This window comes from Camelina sativa, chromosome 5 (genome assembly GCF_030686135.1).
Source record: "Camelina sativa cultivar CO46 ecotype springtype chromosome 5, ASM3068613v1".
Classification (NCBI taxonomy): domain Eukaryota; kingdom Viridiplantae; phylum Streptophyta; class Magnoliopsida; order Brassicales; family Brassicaceae; genus Camelina; species Camelina sativa.
This window is the reverse complement of record NC_141884.1, coordinates 7,007,523-7,024,168: the sequence shown is the minus strand read 5'-3', so window position 1 is coordinate 7,024,168 and position 16,646 is coordinate 7,007,523. Positions and strand designations below refer to the sequence as shown.

At 38.3% G+C, this 16,646-nt stretch overlaps 1 protein-coding gene and 1 long non-coding RNA gene across 4 annotated transcripts; one reads left to right on the top strand and one right to left on the bottom strand.

Moving 5' to 3' along the window:
• Window positions 1-150: 150 nt before the first annotated feature.
• On the bottom strand, window positions 151-10,504 carry LOC104785977 (phosphatidylglycerophosphate phosphatase PTPMT1). Of its 3 annotated transcripts, none has more exons than XM_087513246.1 (7): window positions 9,638-10,504; window positions 9,403-9,525; window positions 9,203-9,296; window positions 9,014-9,096; window positions 8,852-8,941; window positions 8,349-8,743; window positions 151-237 (listed from the first exon to the last, which is right to left on the bottom strand). In XM_087513246.1, exons 1-6 carry the CDS (start codon window positions 9,878-9,880, stop codon window positions 8,366-8,368), a joined length of 1,011 nt encoding a protein of 336 aa, XP_087369372.1. In that variant the 5' UTR covers window positions 9,881-10,504; the 3' UTR covers window positions 151-237; window positions 8,349-8,365. The 3 variants fall into 3 exon arrangements, with proteins under 3 accessions (XP_087369372.1, XP_087369373.1, XP_087369374.1); XM_087513247.1 differs by lacking the exon at window positions 151-237 and adding an exon at window positions 2,814-2,897; XM_087513248.1 differs by lacking the exon at window positions 151-237 and adding an exon at window positions 7,321-8,064.
• LOC147943339 (uncharacterized) lies at window positions 583-1,437 on the top strand. The gene is made up of 2 exons (XR_015556689.1): window positions 583-702; window positions 809-1,437. It is a non-coding gene; the product is annotated as an uncharacterized LOC147943339 (long non-coding RNA).
• Window positions 10,505-16,646: the final 6,142 nt, after the last annotated feature.

The following is a 16,646-nucleotide window of genomic DNA, read 5'->3' as shown; positions in this document are numbered from 1 at the left end:
TTACTTGTTTGTAAAATCTGTGACATTCAGATAAATATGGTTAAACTTGAAATTTAGGATACTTGAGAAGGAGACGAGGTAAATGATCAGGGGACGAGGTAGTATTTTAACTACAATACCAAGACGACAAAACCAAGTATTTTAATCTTGCCTTTTTTTATTTATTTATAGACTTCTTTTTTTTACTGGAGAGAAACAGTGAAAAAGGCATATTCACTCGCTCGCCAGCAGACTCACCTGCATCATCATCATCATCATCATCATCGACGCTTATAACTCCCATGGAAAGATTTTTACCAGAAAGCTATACAGAGACCAGACAGGTTCCTTCACAATCATTGTTGTTAAAGTAATCTTGAACTCAGAACACTCTTTCTGTCATTTTGCACCTACGATCCGATGAATCATTGGTTCCTGAATCTATAAACAGGCACTCGCTTCAAGATGCCAAGGTTCTACAACAGGTTGACAAAAAATTTATCCCAATTTTTGCTTGTGGAACAGTTGCCATCGTTGATCAGGTTCCTCCTTTATCTTAAATTCTTGACACTTTGTCTGAAGATGGTGGAGGATTATGTTGAAACTAGGACAACATAATGTGTGGAAACTATTTCTCTTCATAAATGTCTTGATATCTTCAAGTGTCATTGTTTACAGCATGCTGCGGATGAAAGAATTCGTTTGGAAGAGCTGCATAAAAAGGTAAGAGCATCTTGGAACTTCAAGTTCATGGAAATACTTTTCTAATGTTTCCTAGTGTCGATAATATTGTTCTTCTGTGAACTGACAAAACAATTGCAATTACTAGGTCTTGGCTGGGGAAGCAAGGACAGTCACCTACTTGAGTGCAGACCAAGAGTTGGTACGTTTGAACATAATATTTGATAGCATAGTCATCAGAATTGTCTACTCTGTAGATCAATAACAAGGAAGCAAAAAATAAATCAAAGCTCCTTCATAGTGCGGTCATATCACTGTGTCAAAGACGAGGGAAAAGTATGAATACCTGGAGATTTGAGACCTGACCACCAAACAATGTATCATCTAGAGAAAGAGTTAGATTATGAGTTTGTTAAAGAAGCAGAGAAGCTAATGACTATACTCCGAAAGGCTGGTCATGTGAACACTCAGCTCTACAATTCCTTATTATGTACTTATGCTAAAGCAGGCGAAATGGCACGCATTTGACTGGTTAGTCTTATGAGCTCCTTAGTCTCTTCATCCAACTCTACATTATCCTTTGCCATACGCTCTTCAACTATGAGCAAATGCCATCAGCCATTCAACATGTCTGTACTCTATACAGACGTTGAATCCCAACAAGAGGAAAAATGTGTTATTTGGTCTCCATCCAATCGCATAATCAAACCTTTTCTACTCTTTGTTTGGGGCTTCTATTTAATTCATATTTGATCTCGTTTGTGGTCTCCTAGTTTCTTATTTTGTGTAATCCCAAAGTTGGTGAAACTTAAACTTATGAGAGCATCACAAACACACAAACTCCTTATAAAATCAATAAACTAAATGGTGATAGACTAAACGGTGATAGACTAAACGGCTGAACAATCTGCCACGAGGGAGGAAATTCGAAAGATTATGCATATTCCAAATTATTGAATGTAAAAATTCCATAGGAACAACAACACTTGTCAATGCAATCAAGTAACCAGGACAGTTTTGTTTTCGATCTCTTCTGCTTTCCCCTGCTGTGCTAGCGTTTCGTAAAGCGGAGCATTTCGTGTTTATTGGACTAACACGTTAACAAAAAATATGTATCAATAACTTTATGAATATATATTTTTAAATTATATTATATCGCAATAAAGTTATGATTTAGGTGATAAATTTATATTTATCATGCTAACTCAATTATTATATCAAAAATATAAAACTACCGGTGAGGTATTCGATTGTTATTTGAGATAGTTAACTATTTTATTAGCGTGATGTCTATAGTCTTCTTGCTGTTCAGTTTTGGTGTTGCGCGCGTCTGTGTTGAGCGGTGTAGTGAGTATCTGGCTGAGAGAATATTAAGTGTTTGTACCAAAGCATCTCGCTAATTATATTCTTAGGTCGTTTGGTTCCCTTGCATATGAAAACATGACATATATATCATAAGCCACAAATGCTATAGTAAGGCTGATGGGGTTCATTCACTAATCTTACCCCACTGTTCTTCAGACTCGTTCCCATTTAGTAGCAAAGCCCCATCAGTAGAGTCAGGCCCACCACAAAAGCCTCTTCTCCCACATTCTGTTGCCTCCCATCACTAGAAACCCCAGGCGTTCATCTTTTTCGTTTTTGCTGACGTTCAATAAACGCTTGCTTGCTAAAGCATTTGTAGAAGACAAATTATGAAAATTTAGAAATTGGAAAGATATACTAACTAGATCCAACGTACAGTTTTATATCACTTAATATTATCATTATCACCACCAATCAAGAAGTCATAAGAATTTTTACAAAAAAAAAAAAAAAAAAAAAAGTCAGAATTGAAGAAGGTTCGTCTTTTTTTTTTTTTCTATATATGTAGACAACTGCATGGAACTTTTAAAAAACATATGTATATGTATTATTCACTGCGGTTTCATATTATAAAACTGGTTTAACATTCTTTTAAAAAACCACATTTTCGTGTAACCCTTCTTACTTGTTTGTAAAATCTGTGACATTCAGATAAATATGGTTAAACTTGAAATTTAGGATACTTGAGAACGAGACGAGGTAAATGAGGGACGAGGTAGTATTTTAATTACAATACAAGACGACAAAACCAAGTATTTTTTCCCTCCAAATTTACAAACCCTTGCTCCTTTTTTATTTATTTATAGACTTCTTTTTTTTACTGGAGAGAAACAGTGAAAAAGGCATATTCACTCGCTCGCCAGCACACTCACCTGCATCATCATCATCATCATCATCGACGCTTATACCTCCCATGCAGAAAGATTTTTCCCATAAAGCTTGTGGTCCTCACGCAAGCCGAGCCATCAAACACAACCACATTACCAGAACAAACCTGCTTCACATTTCTCGGGATCAAAGCTGAAGTTGCATCAGTTAGGCAACTCTGAGTATTCAGCACCTTGACATGGTAGTACTCAATAACGTCGATCTGTTCTATTCTATATAGGAACGTCAATCTGTTCTATTCTATAACGAATACATAGAATGGAATGATTATTTTATTAATTAAAGGTAATTGATCCGGCACATGTTAGTAACCCTAGGTTTTTTCTTTTATATGTACTGTTCGTAGTCGCTTCTCTTGGTTACCAAAAGATAGAGAGCCGGCAGAGCAAAGACCGAGAGCTTGGGCTTGTAACTTCATCTTCCTCAAATTGCCTCAAAATTGTAATGCGTGGATTTGGGTTTATTATTATCAAAGAGTACCGATCGAGATGTTTAATTTTATTTTATTCGTTCTATGGTTTTTTTTTTTTTTGGGTTTGCCAAATTCGTTACTTAGATGTTTAATCTTCAGAATTTTAATGCGTTGCAGATTTTCCAGGGTCCGAAAATCCGAGAGCGGAAGTTGTCTTTCCTAAGGTAACATTTCTTTGCTGGCTGAGGTGAATCATGCTGTGAAGGATTTACTAGAGATTTGATATGTGAAGGTTATGCCGCATAACATAAGACTAGAAAATGAATTGTCAATTGTGTATTGATTCAGGAAATACTTATGACTTATCCACTCTATATATATTATATAGTGTGAATCGTGTCTTAGTATATTGGGATCTATATGAGTGAGGTGTTGGTGTTTTGTGATTAATAAACAAATTGACAAAGTAGATTTACTCTCCGAATAAAAAACAAGTTGGGAAACGATTCTTTAAAAACTTGATTCTTTATTGATAGGACAGATTCTTTGCCCCATGGGCTACATTATTTATAGATTTAATCCTTAAAATAAAGAAAGGAAAATCCATCCAAAAAGTGTCTCTCTTTCTATTTCTCTAACTCTTTCACGTGATGTGCACACATTTCTTGCTATTCTTCTTCTAGTAACACAAACTTGCGACTCATTCTCAAAACCTATAATCAAAGGACTTGGGTGAGATTCCAACATGAGGTCTTTTCTATATGATGTTTATGAATGTTGTCTTTTCTGTGTGATGGTTATGAGTGTGGTCTTTTTCTATAAGATGTTTATGTCTTCTTGAAGTTAATAGCAAGATGAATCACTGGGGACCTCTTCTTGCCTTGGGACTTTCTTCATTCATATATGTAACTGAAAGTTTTATCAATTTTTTCTTTTCAGGATGGCTCAGTTAGGATTGCCAGAACGGCTGTTTAAGACTGGATGTGAACCAGAAGGGCGGAAGAAAATAAATGGCTACTTCAACCTCCACTGGATAAAAACTATAAATAAAGCATTAGAGGACGACCAAGAGAAGCGGCTATTGGCAGAGTCCCAATTTAGTAACATAATGCAAATGGGGGAACACAAGTTCTCCGTCCAGTTTTTGCATTACTTGTTGACACTGCAGTTGAAAACAACCAGGAAATCTGAGTTGTGGTGGACCTTTGCTGGGAAGCCAATAAGATACGCCATTGAAGACTTTTCTCTAGTTACCGGTTTGAACTGCAAACCAGCAACCAAGCTAAACAGCAAATGCAAAGGGGAAGTGTGGGATTCCTTATTTGGAGATTGGAAGAAGGCACCAACACCTAAACTGATTGTAGATAAGCTAAACAGCAAATGCAAAAGTTCTTTGGAACGGTTTAGGCTAGCGCTTCTACTAATTGTTGAAGGGATATATTGTGTCCCACTTGTGGTAGTACTTTGATAAGACCTGAGGTCGTAGAGATGCTCGGGGATATTGAAGAGTTCATGAAGTACCCATGGGGACGGGAATCATTTACACTAACCGTTAAAAGTGTAACAGAAAAGCATCCTTTCCACTACGCTGCACAAGAATCAGTTGCGGTGCAAGGGTTTGCTCATGCTATGGTACTTGTAACCATTTCCAGTTGTCCCTCTATAATACATCTTCCTATTGTAGTAAGAGAAGGTATGGCAGAAGAAGAAGAGGTATTACATAGTGCTCTGGCTAAGAAGTTGATCATCAATGTACCAATTGCAAAAAATCTTAACAAGAGAGGACAGGTACCTTTTGTGTGTGTTGTACTATTTTCTTGTACTCCGAGTATGTTGCTTGATGTCTCTTACTAATATACTCTGTGTATGAACAGGCGAAGGTGAAGGCATTGTTAGTTAAAGACCGATGGGAGGAGTCACTTAGGTTCAAGGAGAGGCCGGATCTTGCAGTTGATAATATGCTTGCTTTGATTGCAGAGGACTACCCGTTTGAACTAAACACATGGACTGGTGGGGTCACCGAGGATGAGGCAAAGTTACAGAACCCGAGAAATGCCGAGTCGTCAGAGCATGCTGACAGAATTGATGAGACAATAACTGAAGAAAGAACAGACGATATCAATGAACCTGTTAGGAAACGAGGTAGTGCCAACAAGACAGTTGAAAATTTGGACATTCCAGTTCTTCTTCGTCAGATGGCTACCGTATATGAGGAGAAGTTACTATCGATGTTTGAAGGGAACCTGAGGAGCTTGAAAGAACTTTTTGGAGACCTGAAGGGCGAGATAAGGGACCTGAAGGGCGAGATAAGGAGCATGCAAAGCAAGGGGATGTATAACGTAAGTGGTGGATGGTCTTTTATATATATATTTCTAGCTCAGAACCACTCCAATCTATTGAACTGTGCTAACAATTGTTTTTCCCTTTTACTAATTAGAAATTTACAGGAAATCTATATTTTGATTTTGTATTTAATGATCCACATAATTCATTGTCTTTTATGTGTTTTGTCATGAAATCATGAGTAACAAGAATACTCTCTGTACCTATTGTAGCGGGAAGAAGAAGATCATGGCCCGGAAGTTGATGTTTGTTTGAAACCGGATACATTAAAATTTGGGGTAAGTACGTAAGAAATTGTTACATACGAAACATTTTCAGGTGGTTCAGATACAAATTTATGTTAGTCATAATATTGAACTTACCATGATGTTTTTTTTTTTTCTTTCTGGAATCTCAGGTGCTAAAAAATGATTTGCAAAATCCCCAGCTGTTGGACTTAGATGACTTACCTCGTGGCACAGAAAATGATGAACTTAATCATGTGAACGAGGATATTGTCTCATCGCCACCAAGATTTCACTCTTCGGAAAAGACTACGACTCAACCAGAAACAGCTGAGCCTTCTGCACCTGTGGTGCCTCTTGAAAGAACTGAGTTGTTGGCTGAGTCTTCGGAGAAGACTAGCGACATTTTAACTACGACTCAGCCATCAATAGCTGAATCTTCTGCACCTGTGGCGCCTCCTGTTAGTGAGACAACAGGGTTGTTTGCTGAGTCTCCTGTTAGTGAGACAACAGAGTTAATAGCTGAGTCTCCTGTAAGTGAGAATACAGAGTTTTTTGCTGAGTCTCCGGTTAGTGATACAACAGAGTTAATAGCTGAGTCTCCTGTTAGTGAGAAAACAGAGTTGTTTGCTGAGTCTCCTGTTAGTGAGACAACAGAGTTAATAGCTGAGTCTCCTGTAAGTGAGAAAACAGAGTTGTTTGCTGAGTCTCCTGTTAGTGATACAACAGAGTTAATAGCTGAGTCTTGGGAGAAGACTAGTGACATTTTGACTACGACTCAACCAGAAATAGCTGAGCCTAATTCTGCACCTGTGGTGCCTCGTGAGAGGTCAGAGTTATTTGCTGAGTCTTCGGAGAACACTAGCGACATTTTAACTAGGACTCAACCAGCAATAGCTGAGTCTTCTGAACCTGTGGTGCGTCGTGTAAGTGGAAGAAAAAAACTATTTGCTAAGCCTTCTGGACCTGTGTTGCCTCGTGTAAGAGGGAGAAAAAAACTCGCTGCTGAGTCTTCTGAGCCTACGGTGCCTTCTCTTAGTAAGAGAAAAAAGTTATCTGCAGAGCAATCCGAGGCTAAAGGGTTATTATGTTCTTGTGATTTGTCTGTTCCTATTTTTACATAATCTTCTTCTTACTTTTATTAATCAAGATTCTTACTTGTTTCCAGACATGAGCGTCTTAGGATTCGGCAGCTCTATCACTCCCAGACATTGCAGGTGATTTGATGTCTTTGATTTATGTAGCAAATGCTGTCTCTTGTTTTATTTCACTAACCAAAGCTGCATTTTTTAAGCCAATGACCTTTCAGGAATTAATGTCTAACGAGGATAGCGAGAATGAAAGTGATGATGTTACTTTAGATCTTCAAGAACGCCTGGTAATTTTTATTCACTTTCTTGATTTTCGTTTAAACTGTTACGAATACACACCGAAAGCTCTTTTAATGATTTCTTGAAAACATACACAGAGATGTGAACGTGTTACGGGTTTGAGGAGAGAGCAAAACCGATACATGTATCTTTGGAACATATTTATAAGAAGGCAAAGGTAGCTATTTACATCCTATTTTACATATTACCTCATCATGCCATACACCCCTCATGACATATCCACCAGTATTGTTGCAAGTTGCCATATTGTTGGATTGGTTTTAGCTTTGTTAAATGTGCTTCTTTGCGACCAGGGTAATCGCAGACGGACATGTTCCCTTGGCATGTGAAGAGTTTACAAAACTTTACAAGGAAGAGATGAAAAGTTCTTCGTCTTTCGATTGGTAATAGTCTTCCATAGACATCAAAACTTATATTTACTCTACTCATCATCTGATCCTAAAATGTGTTGGAGGATCATCACATTTTGTTCAACTTTGTTTTGATGCTTGAGCGCTTCGTGAGCAGGTGGTGGAGAATGTTTAGGATTCGCCTGTGGAATCAAGGCCTTATCTGCGCCAAAACCTTCAACAATTGCACAACTATCATGCTCCAGAACTCGGACGAAGCAGGACCATCCACCTCTCACCATCCTGCTAATGCCAACACACAACAATCCATGGAAGTTGATGCATAACAACAGTTTTATATGTAGTAGTGATAAAGACTGCAATCGCTGTCCGGTTAATTTCGTTTCTTTTAAATCTACCGTGTCGTTTAATCCTCTTACTTGTTTGTAAATCTGTGACAATTCAGATAAATATGGTTTAACTTGAAATTATAAGATACTTGAGAAAGAGAATACTAATTCACGTGCTTACTCATCAAAGGCAAATGAGGGACGAGGTAGTATTTAATTACAATACCCAGACGACAAAACCAAGTATCTTTTTTTCCCCACCCAGATTTACAAACCCTTGCTTACTTCTATACCTAATTTGACCCCCTTTTTTATTTATAGACTTTTTTTTTACTGGAGAGAAACAGTGAAAAAGGGCATATTCACTCGCTCGCCAGCAGACTCACCTGCATCATCATCATCATCAGTAGACAGAAATGTCGACGCTTATACCTCCCATGGAGAGATTTTTTCCAGAAAGCTTGTGGTCCTCACGCAAGCCCAGCCATAGACATGAGATCCTGGCCAACGCAGCCTGCCCCACCACTTTCACCCGGTACACCATGCTAAGATCTGCAGCTGCTGCCCATAACTCATTCCCAGCAACATTCACCGACCTCTGTGAGTCATCATCATAGCCCTCTATATCCGAGTGCGTCACTACCACCATCGACCCATCATCAAACACCACCACATTCCCAGAACAAACCTGCTTCACATTTCTCGGGATCAAAGCTGAAGTTGCATCAGTTAGGCAACTCTGAGTATCCAGCACCTTGACATGGTAGTACTCAAGAACAGCCTGCAAACACACCACGAATCATAAGAATAAGAAAAAAAAAAAAAAAAGAAGAATAAAGGAATTAACTCTGAATCATCGATAATGAAGAATGTGACCCCTGTCAAATACCTTCCATTGGGTGGCTGCTAAAAGAACCCTGGGCCTGATCGACCTCACATAGGCATATGCTGCTTCAGGTGTCATATGTTTGTGTTGAACCTGCATTGCAAAGATATGATCAGATAAAGGTGTCTTAGATCAAATTATTTGGGGATGAATTGAAATACAAACCAAGTAGCATATGACAATAGTTGTGCTGCGACCCCGACCCGCCTTGCAGTGAACATAAGTCGTCTTTCCAAGTGAAGCATTTCCTTCAACGAGGCAAAATAGAATTTGAGATCAAATGAACAGGTAAGATTCATAACAACGGTCAGTGGCAAACCAGGTAAGAGAATAAAAATGAGAAAGTAAACTTACGATGGATAAATTCTACAGCTTGGCATATTGCTTCCATGGAAGGAGCAAAACAATAATCTCTCGTGGCAATCACCAGGTGGTCAATGCAGTAAGACTTCCATAAGAGTAAAAAAAAAAAGAAAATGAGGTTAGCAAACAAGAGGAAATAGTACATATTGTCACGTTGACCAGAGTAAAAGATGGAAAAAAAAAGAACAAACTTTGTAGAGAGATGATGGAACCAAAGTTTCATATGGCTCATTCAGTGTGATCACTCCACAAACACCAAGCTCTTTCAGCTGTGGAACATCAGAAGGGAATGGAACAGCTCCCAGTAATATAAACTATAGAAACAAGATTACGAGAGACAAGTATTAGCATAACCAAATCCAGATAACATACTTTAACCAAGAGACACAACATAAACCAGCTCAAAAAGCAATAATTTATTTTAACCTCAGCGACACGATCCCACCAGCGAAACTCAGTCTCGAGCTTATTCCTAACAACGTTGTAAACCAGAGTAGGATAGAACAAGGCACGAGCACCAACACCAACCAGTGCCCTCTTCGTGGTCAACACAATCACGTTTCCTCTGCTCACCAATATCGCCTTATGATCTCCATCAGCAACGTTATCATCAACCGATCTCTCCTCCACCTTCGTCTCATCGCTTTCCGTCAGTTCTTCGATATACATACTTCCTCAAGTCAAAGATCTAGAGATCAAGCACACACAAATCTATTCTCCTCCCAAACCGATTAAAAAACCCTAAATTGACCAGTCTTTTATATATACACAAAGACAATTTATTCACAAGACCATTCAAACACACAGAAACAAAGAGAAAAAGCCCTAAAATTCAAAGGATTCGAAGACAAAGCCAAGGAGAAAGTCTACACGTAATCGAAATCGCGATAAAGTCAAGAGGAAGCAATCTGAGAAATCTTGAATTCAAAATCTTCAGGGAGATCACCACCATATTTCGCCTGAAACCAAAACGGATGATCCGATCAGACGCCGGTAACGACGCGACGGAGATGATGACTCTGATTATATAAAAAAAAACCCGATCACTAATTGAATCGACAATGATCGAATGAGAGGAATCGAGGGTAAACCCTAAAAACAAGTTTTGTGATTTTCAATTTTTGGGGATCGAGAATTTTGCCTAATCTCTACTCAACCTTTTTAGGTTTGCTCTTTAAGAGAGGAGAATCGAAAGAGAAAAAAAAAAAAAAGGAGTAATCTCAGTGTTTTCAAAGAGAGGTGTTTTGCTAAGGTGACAAGCGTTTCACCTCTATAATTGGGTTTAAATGAAAGTCAATAACTATCTAACACGTGTTGTGACGATTTATGGAGGAAGAGTCATGCATCGCACAAGGGCCGGATAATATTGGGATTATCCATTCTTTAATTCTTTTTTTTTTTTAATTATTATTATTATTGGATAAAGATTCTTTCTTTAATTGTAAAACAAATAATTTGACAAAATTTTGATATGTTACCATTATGTTTTTGAAAGTCAAGATCAATTTACCCATTTTTAAATGACAGAAGTTGATGTTCACATATGTGGACATCTCAAGTCTACTTTTAAAAACAAAATTAAATTATTTTAAGGAAATTTTGATAATTTTTTTAGTGTGTTCATTTTCAAAAAGTCTTTTTTATTTATTTATTTTTAAAAATATATGTTTTAAGAAAATTAAATTATAAAGTTTTGTAAGGTGTATAAAAAGTTTATCTAATAATTACTACTCATAGATTTAATCCAAATAAATATAAAGTTTTATAAGATTTTAAACAGTTTTTAAACTGTATTTATTTATATGGTATCTATAATAGTATATATATATAATTTTACACACATATAAAATTAGTTTAGGTATATATATCTTTATAATTTTATACACATATTCAGATAAATATCATATATATTTTTATCAAGCGAACATTAATTAAAAGAAAACTCCAAAATTGATGACATAAACTAGTTTTTTAAATCTTTAACTCTTAAGTAAACTCTAATCCAAACTAGAAAAAGAATTGTCTTAATGCTAAGAGTAAACAACTCAAAACAATAAATATTATATTTTAATAATGGTATTTTTAATAATATTTTAGAAATTGGGCATTTTTGAAAAATGGTATTAAAAATGATATTTTTAAAATTCTCTCATTATTTTATTATTTTGAATGTATAAGTTTTTTTTTAGGCGATTTTTTTTGGTATTGTCTGGTCTGTAGTTAATATTTAACATCGAAAAATATATAAAACAGAATAACAAAATGAATGAAAAACAACGAAAATAAGACAATTTAGTCTAGAAAGCAACTTCCGAAATAAGAAACCAACCATTTAAACGATTTTAATAAGTTAGAAATAAACAGATCAAACTAATAAAAAATATCCAATATAAGTTAGAAATAAACAGATCAAACTAATAAAAAATATACAGTATATAAGAAAATTATTAAAAACAACAAAATACTAAGAGAGGAAAAAAAAAGCATCTCTTACTTAACCGTCGTCCCAAAAACCTTAATACTTAACGTTCAATCCTATAGTGTCATGAGTGCAATCTAATTAACTGGAAACTTTTGCAAAAACCTTAAATCATTGTGATCCTAACATTCTTTAGAATAAAAAAGAAACGAATGTACATCTTTTTTAAGGGAAAAAGATTACCCCTCAACTAAACAATGTATTATGGAGTTGAATTTTTTTTTCGTTTACCACAAATGAGGTATTTATATTCTAGTGAATTTCAAGTTAACAAGAACAAAAAACTCAAAACTTCAAAAGTAGTTGAGCAATTACTTATCGACCGCGCACGAGAGTAGTAAAGTCGGTAAATAATGACAATATGATGATGTGTAGATGACCTAAATCCTAATCACTTATTACATCACTTTGTATTATCTCTCTTCCTCTGTTCGACTACAATAACTCCTAAAGATAGAAAAAAAAAAAATCCTCTGTTTCCTTAATTTTTTTTTTCTCTGTAACCGATTCTCTCCTATTGAATCGCCATAACTAGTGCAGCTTTCCTACTTGTGTCTTAAAAAAAAGACATTGGCTTCTCTCTTTTGAATCTGACAAGTGACAACAGAGAGACAACAATGGATGGAGGAGTTGATCATCTCGCCGATGAGAGGAACAAAGCAGAGTTCAACGTCGACGATATGAAGCTCGTCTGGGTGATAACGTAAGTCAGGAATCAACAAGAACAATCGCAACAATTCAAACAAGGAAACAGAGTAAGAAAAAAGAGTAATCCTTTATTGATAATAATGAAACAACGTTCAAAATAAACGCAGTCCCATCTTCTCACCTTGCAAGAGTCTCCGGCAGAGATCCTCCCACAAAGACGATGAGGAAAACAAGTTTTTAGGATTACAACTTAAGGAAAAATATCTCAGATAGATTAAAGATAACGAGCTAAACATGTGCTCTTATAGATACTCGACAAACAGTCGACAAACAGTGTTAGCAGTGCTAACCAACTTATTCCTTCTCAATGACGATTTCCGTTAACCTTCCAGCTGTTAAACCTCACGTGCTTCCTTTCTTCCTCCCATCTAGACCGTACACGTGCAGGCACTGGATTCCCTATATCAAAGCTCCCCTGTTCGGAGAACCTTGTCCACAAGGTTCAAAGGGGGGAAACTTCTGTTGCAAGTCATAAAGAAACTCCCAAGTGGCCTCCTCTGCAGTCTCATTTGTCCACTGCACTAACACCTTCGTCGCAGCACGACCTTGGCGCTTTACCATCTTGCGATCCAAAATCAATGCAGGTTCCTTCACGAAAACGTCAGATAGCACCGAGGGTAGTTGAGTCAAAGTGTGCACCGTACCAACCACTGCTTTCAGCTGAGAGACGTGAAAAACGGGATGAATAAGTGATCCCTCCGGCAGTAGTAGCTTGTAGGCGACCTTACCACAACGATCAATGACCTTGTATGGTCCATAATATTTTGGAGCTAACTTCTGATTAGAACGCATCACCACTGATCCTTGACGATAAGGTTGGAGTTTCACAAACACAAAATCACCTATCTCCAAGCTGCGTTCAGACCGATGGCTGTCAGCAAACTGCTTCATCCTATGATGAGCCCTCAACAGATGGAACTTCAGAACCAGCAACATACTTTCACGTTCTTGCAAGCTCCGTGCTACCACAGCGACTTTAGATTCTCCCGGTAGGTACGGTAAGTGAATAGGTGGAGCTTGCCCATATACAGCTTCAAAGGGGCTCAGTTGGGTAGAGGTGTGAAATGTCGTGTTGTACCAGTATTCAGCTAATGGTAACCAGTTACTCCACAGTTGAGGACGATCACTACACATACAACGGAGATACGTCTCAAGGCAAGGGTTCACCACCTCAGTTTGCCCATCACTTTGAGGATGATAAGCACTTGAGAACTTCAAATCAACCCCCTGTAGGGAAAACAACTCTTGCCAGAAGTTACTGACAAACACCGTATCCCTATCACTCACAATAGACCTGGGACACCCATGAAGCTTAAAACAGTGTCGAGGAACACTTGTGCCACCGAGACTGCTGTATACGGATGAGCTAAAGCCATGAAATGAGCTGCCTTAGTTAATCGATCAACCACCACGAAGATCACAGATTTGCCCGAAGATACAGGAAGACCATCAATAAAAGCCATAGATAAGTCGGTCCAGATAGTTTCAGGGATTGGCAGAGGTTGCAATAGACCAGGGTAAGCAGAGGTATCATGTTTGCACTGTTGGCAGACACTACAGCTGCGAATATAGTTTTGTATGTCCACAGCCATTCCTTTCCAGTAAAATTAGCCTCGCACCTTTTGATATGTTGCGTCCCTGCCTGAGTGACCACCAGTTCCTGAGCAATGCATCCACTGTAGAATAGAGTTTCGCAGGTTAGAGTCTTGCGGAACCAAAATCTTAGATTTCCTTCGCAAAACAGACTGAACCCACGAGTAGTGCTTTTTGGCTGCAGGGTTATCAGTTAGAGCAGCAATGATCTGCTTTAGCTCATTATCCGTTGCATAATGAGCCTGAATTTCTTTGAGGAGATCACAGTCCAAAACTGACATGGCCATATGCAAAATTTCAGCACCCTCAACTCTGGATAAGGCATCGGCTGCAACATTTTCCTTGCCTTGGCGATATTGGATTTCATAGTCAAATTCAAGTAACTTGGGAAGCCATTGCTGTTGGATATGCGTGTTCAAGCGTTGTTCCAATAAATATTTCAAACTTCGTTGGTCAGTCTTGATAATGAAATGATTTGGAAGCAGGTAGTGTCGCCATTTTTGGACCGCGAACACTACAGCCAATAGCTCTTTCTCGTATATTGATAAATGAAGTTGCTTTCCTTTTAAATGACGGCTGATGAAAGCTAGAGGACGACCGTCTTGCATCAAAACTGCCCCAATGCCATGAGTGCTATCATCTGTCTCCACCAAGAATGGCTTGTCAAACAGAGGAAGAGCTAGAACAGGAGTCTGACATAAAGCTTGCTTCAGGTTGTTAAAAGCGGTCAAAGCTTCCTCTGTCCAATTATACAAGTCTTTTTTTGTCAAGAGAGTCAATGGTCGAGCTATAGATCCGAAATCCCTCACAAAGCGCCGGTAATAGCCCGCCAACCCCAAGAACCCGCGCAACTGCTTTAGGTTAGTTGGAACAGGCCATTCTGCAACTGCTTTCACCTTGCCGGGATCAGTAGCCACCCCGTCCTCCGTGATATAGTGCCCCAGATACTCCACACGATCAGTAGCAAAATCACACTTACTCTCTTTTGCAAACAGCTGATTGGTCCTCATTACTTGAAAAACTTGTCGCAGATGGTAGAGATGTTCTTCGACATTAGAACTGTAGACCAAGATGTCATCAAAGAAGATCAATACGAACTTGCGCAAGAACTGCTTGAAAACGGCATTCATTAGGCCTTGAAAGGTTGCAGGGGCATTGGTGAGGCCAAAAGGCATCACAAGGTATTCAAAATGCCCACTATGAGTCTTAAAAGCTGTTTTGTGAATGTCCTCTGGCTCCATTCTCACTTGGTGATACCCTGCTCTCAAATCAATTTTTGAAAAAACCGTTGATCCCCCTAATTCATCCATGAGGTCTTCAATGAGTGGAATAGGGAAACGGTTCTTAATAGTCATAACATTAAGACCCCTGTAATCAACACATAGCCTCCAAGTACCGTCTTTCTTTTTAACCAGAACCACCGGAGATGAGAAAGGGCTAGAACTGATCCGAATTGTACCAGCAGCAAGGAGTTCCTCAACCATTCTGTCAATTTCATTCTTTTGATGGATAGCGTAACGGTAAGGTCGTTGGTTTACCGGATCACTGCCCTCTTTAAGAACAATCTTATGATTATGATTTTCCCTGAAGGGTGGAAGCTCCACTGGTTCTGCGAAAATGTCAGTAAACTCCTCCTTGAGTTGAAAAACTGCAGAGTTTTGTTTATTATTTCTGTGACTTGTCTCCACAGCACAAAGCATCACTTCCTCTTGTTGTGTTACCTCTTGAGGACAGATCACTGAAATTCGAACCTCATCCTCATCATACTTGTTAAATTTGTTTGCCTTCACAGTACGAACATACCCTGGTTTTATCCCATGAAGCAAGATCTTCTTCCTGTTCCACCAAAAGCTCATCTCTAACCTCTAGAAATTCCATGTTGTGTCCCCCAATGGTGCTAACCACTGCACACCAAGCACCATATCACACCCTCCCAGGGGAATAAGCATGAAATCATCCTGAAATGCTGTACCATGAAACTCCCAGTTAAAGTCAGAAACCTTCCCTTGCACATTTAGTCGACTACCATCAGCCACTGCTACTCTTGTAATACCAGCGGTTTCTACTGTAACCCCCAACCTCTTTGCTGCTCGAGGATCCATGAAATTATGTGTAGATCCTGTATCCAAAAGAATAAACAACACCTTCTTCTTATTCACCCCGCGTACCTTCAACGTGCGATAATCTGTAATGCCAGCCACTGCACTTATAGAAACTTGAGGCATATCCTTCTCATCAACTTCCTCGCTTACATTGATAACTTCCTCCCCTTCAATATATTCTTCTTCCTCCACCTCAATCATAAATACTTGAGTCTTCTTGTGTTTAAGGTAATGATCAGGGGTGTACTTTTCATTGCAAATATAACATAGCCCTTTTGCTCTACGTTCACTCATTTCTTCTTGAGATAAGAACTTTCTAGCAGGCTTCTGAGATGTGGTAGTAGATATTTCCTTGCGATTTTGTGAATAAAGCTTAGCACCCGTTGCAACATTGCTGCTACTGAACGACTTAGAGTGTAAACCACTAGATGACACCCCTTTGGTCCTTGGATGAGCTTTCTCGTAGAGCCTACCCAAGACCAAAGATTGACGCACTGATTGTGGTTGGAACATTCTGATGTGCATCTGCATATCCAATCTGAGACCTGCAAGA

Excerpts from the sequence above, each read along its gene's own strand:
- LOC104785977 (XM_087513246.1), bottom strand. The coding sequence starts at position 9,880 with ATGTATATCGAAGAACTGACGGAAAGCGATGAGACGAAGGTGGAGGAG. Across the intron at positions 9,097-9,202 it reads AGCTGTAGAATTTATCCATC|GAAATGCTTCACTTGGAAAG; the intron begins GTAAGTTTACTT and ends GCCTCGTTGAAG. Across the intron at positions 8,744-8,851 it reads TAGCAGCCACCCAATGGAAG|GCTGTTCTTGAGTACTACCA; the intron begins GTATTTGACAGG and ends GTGTGTTTGCAG.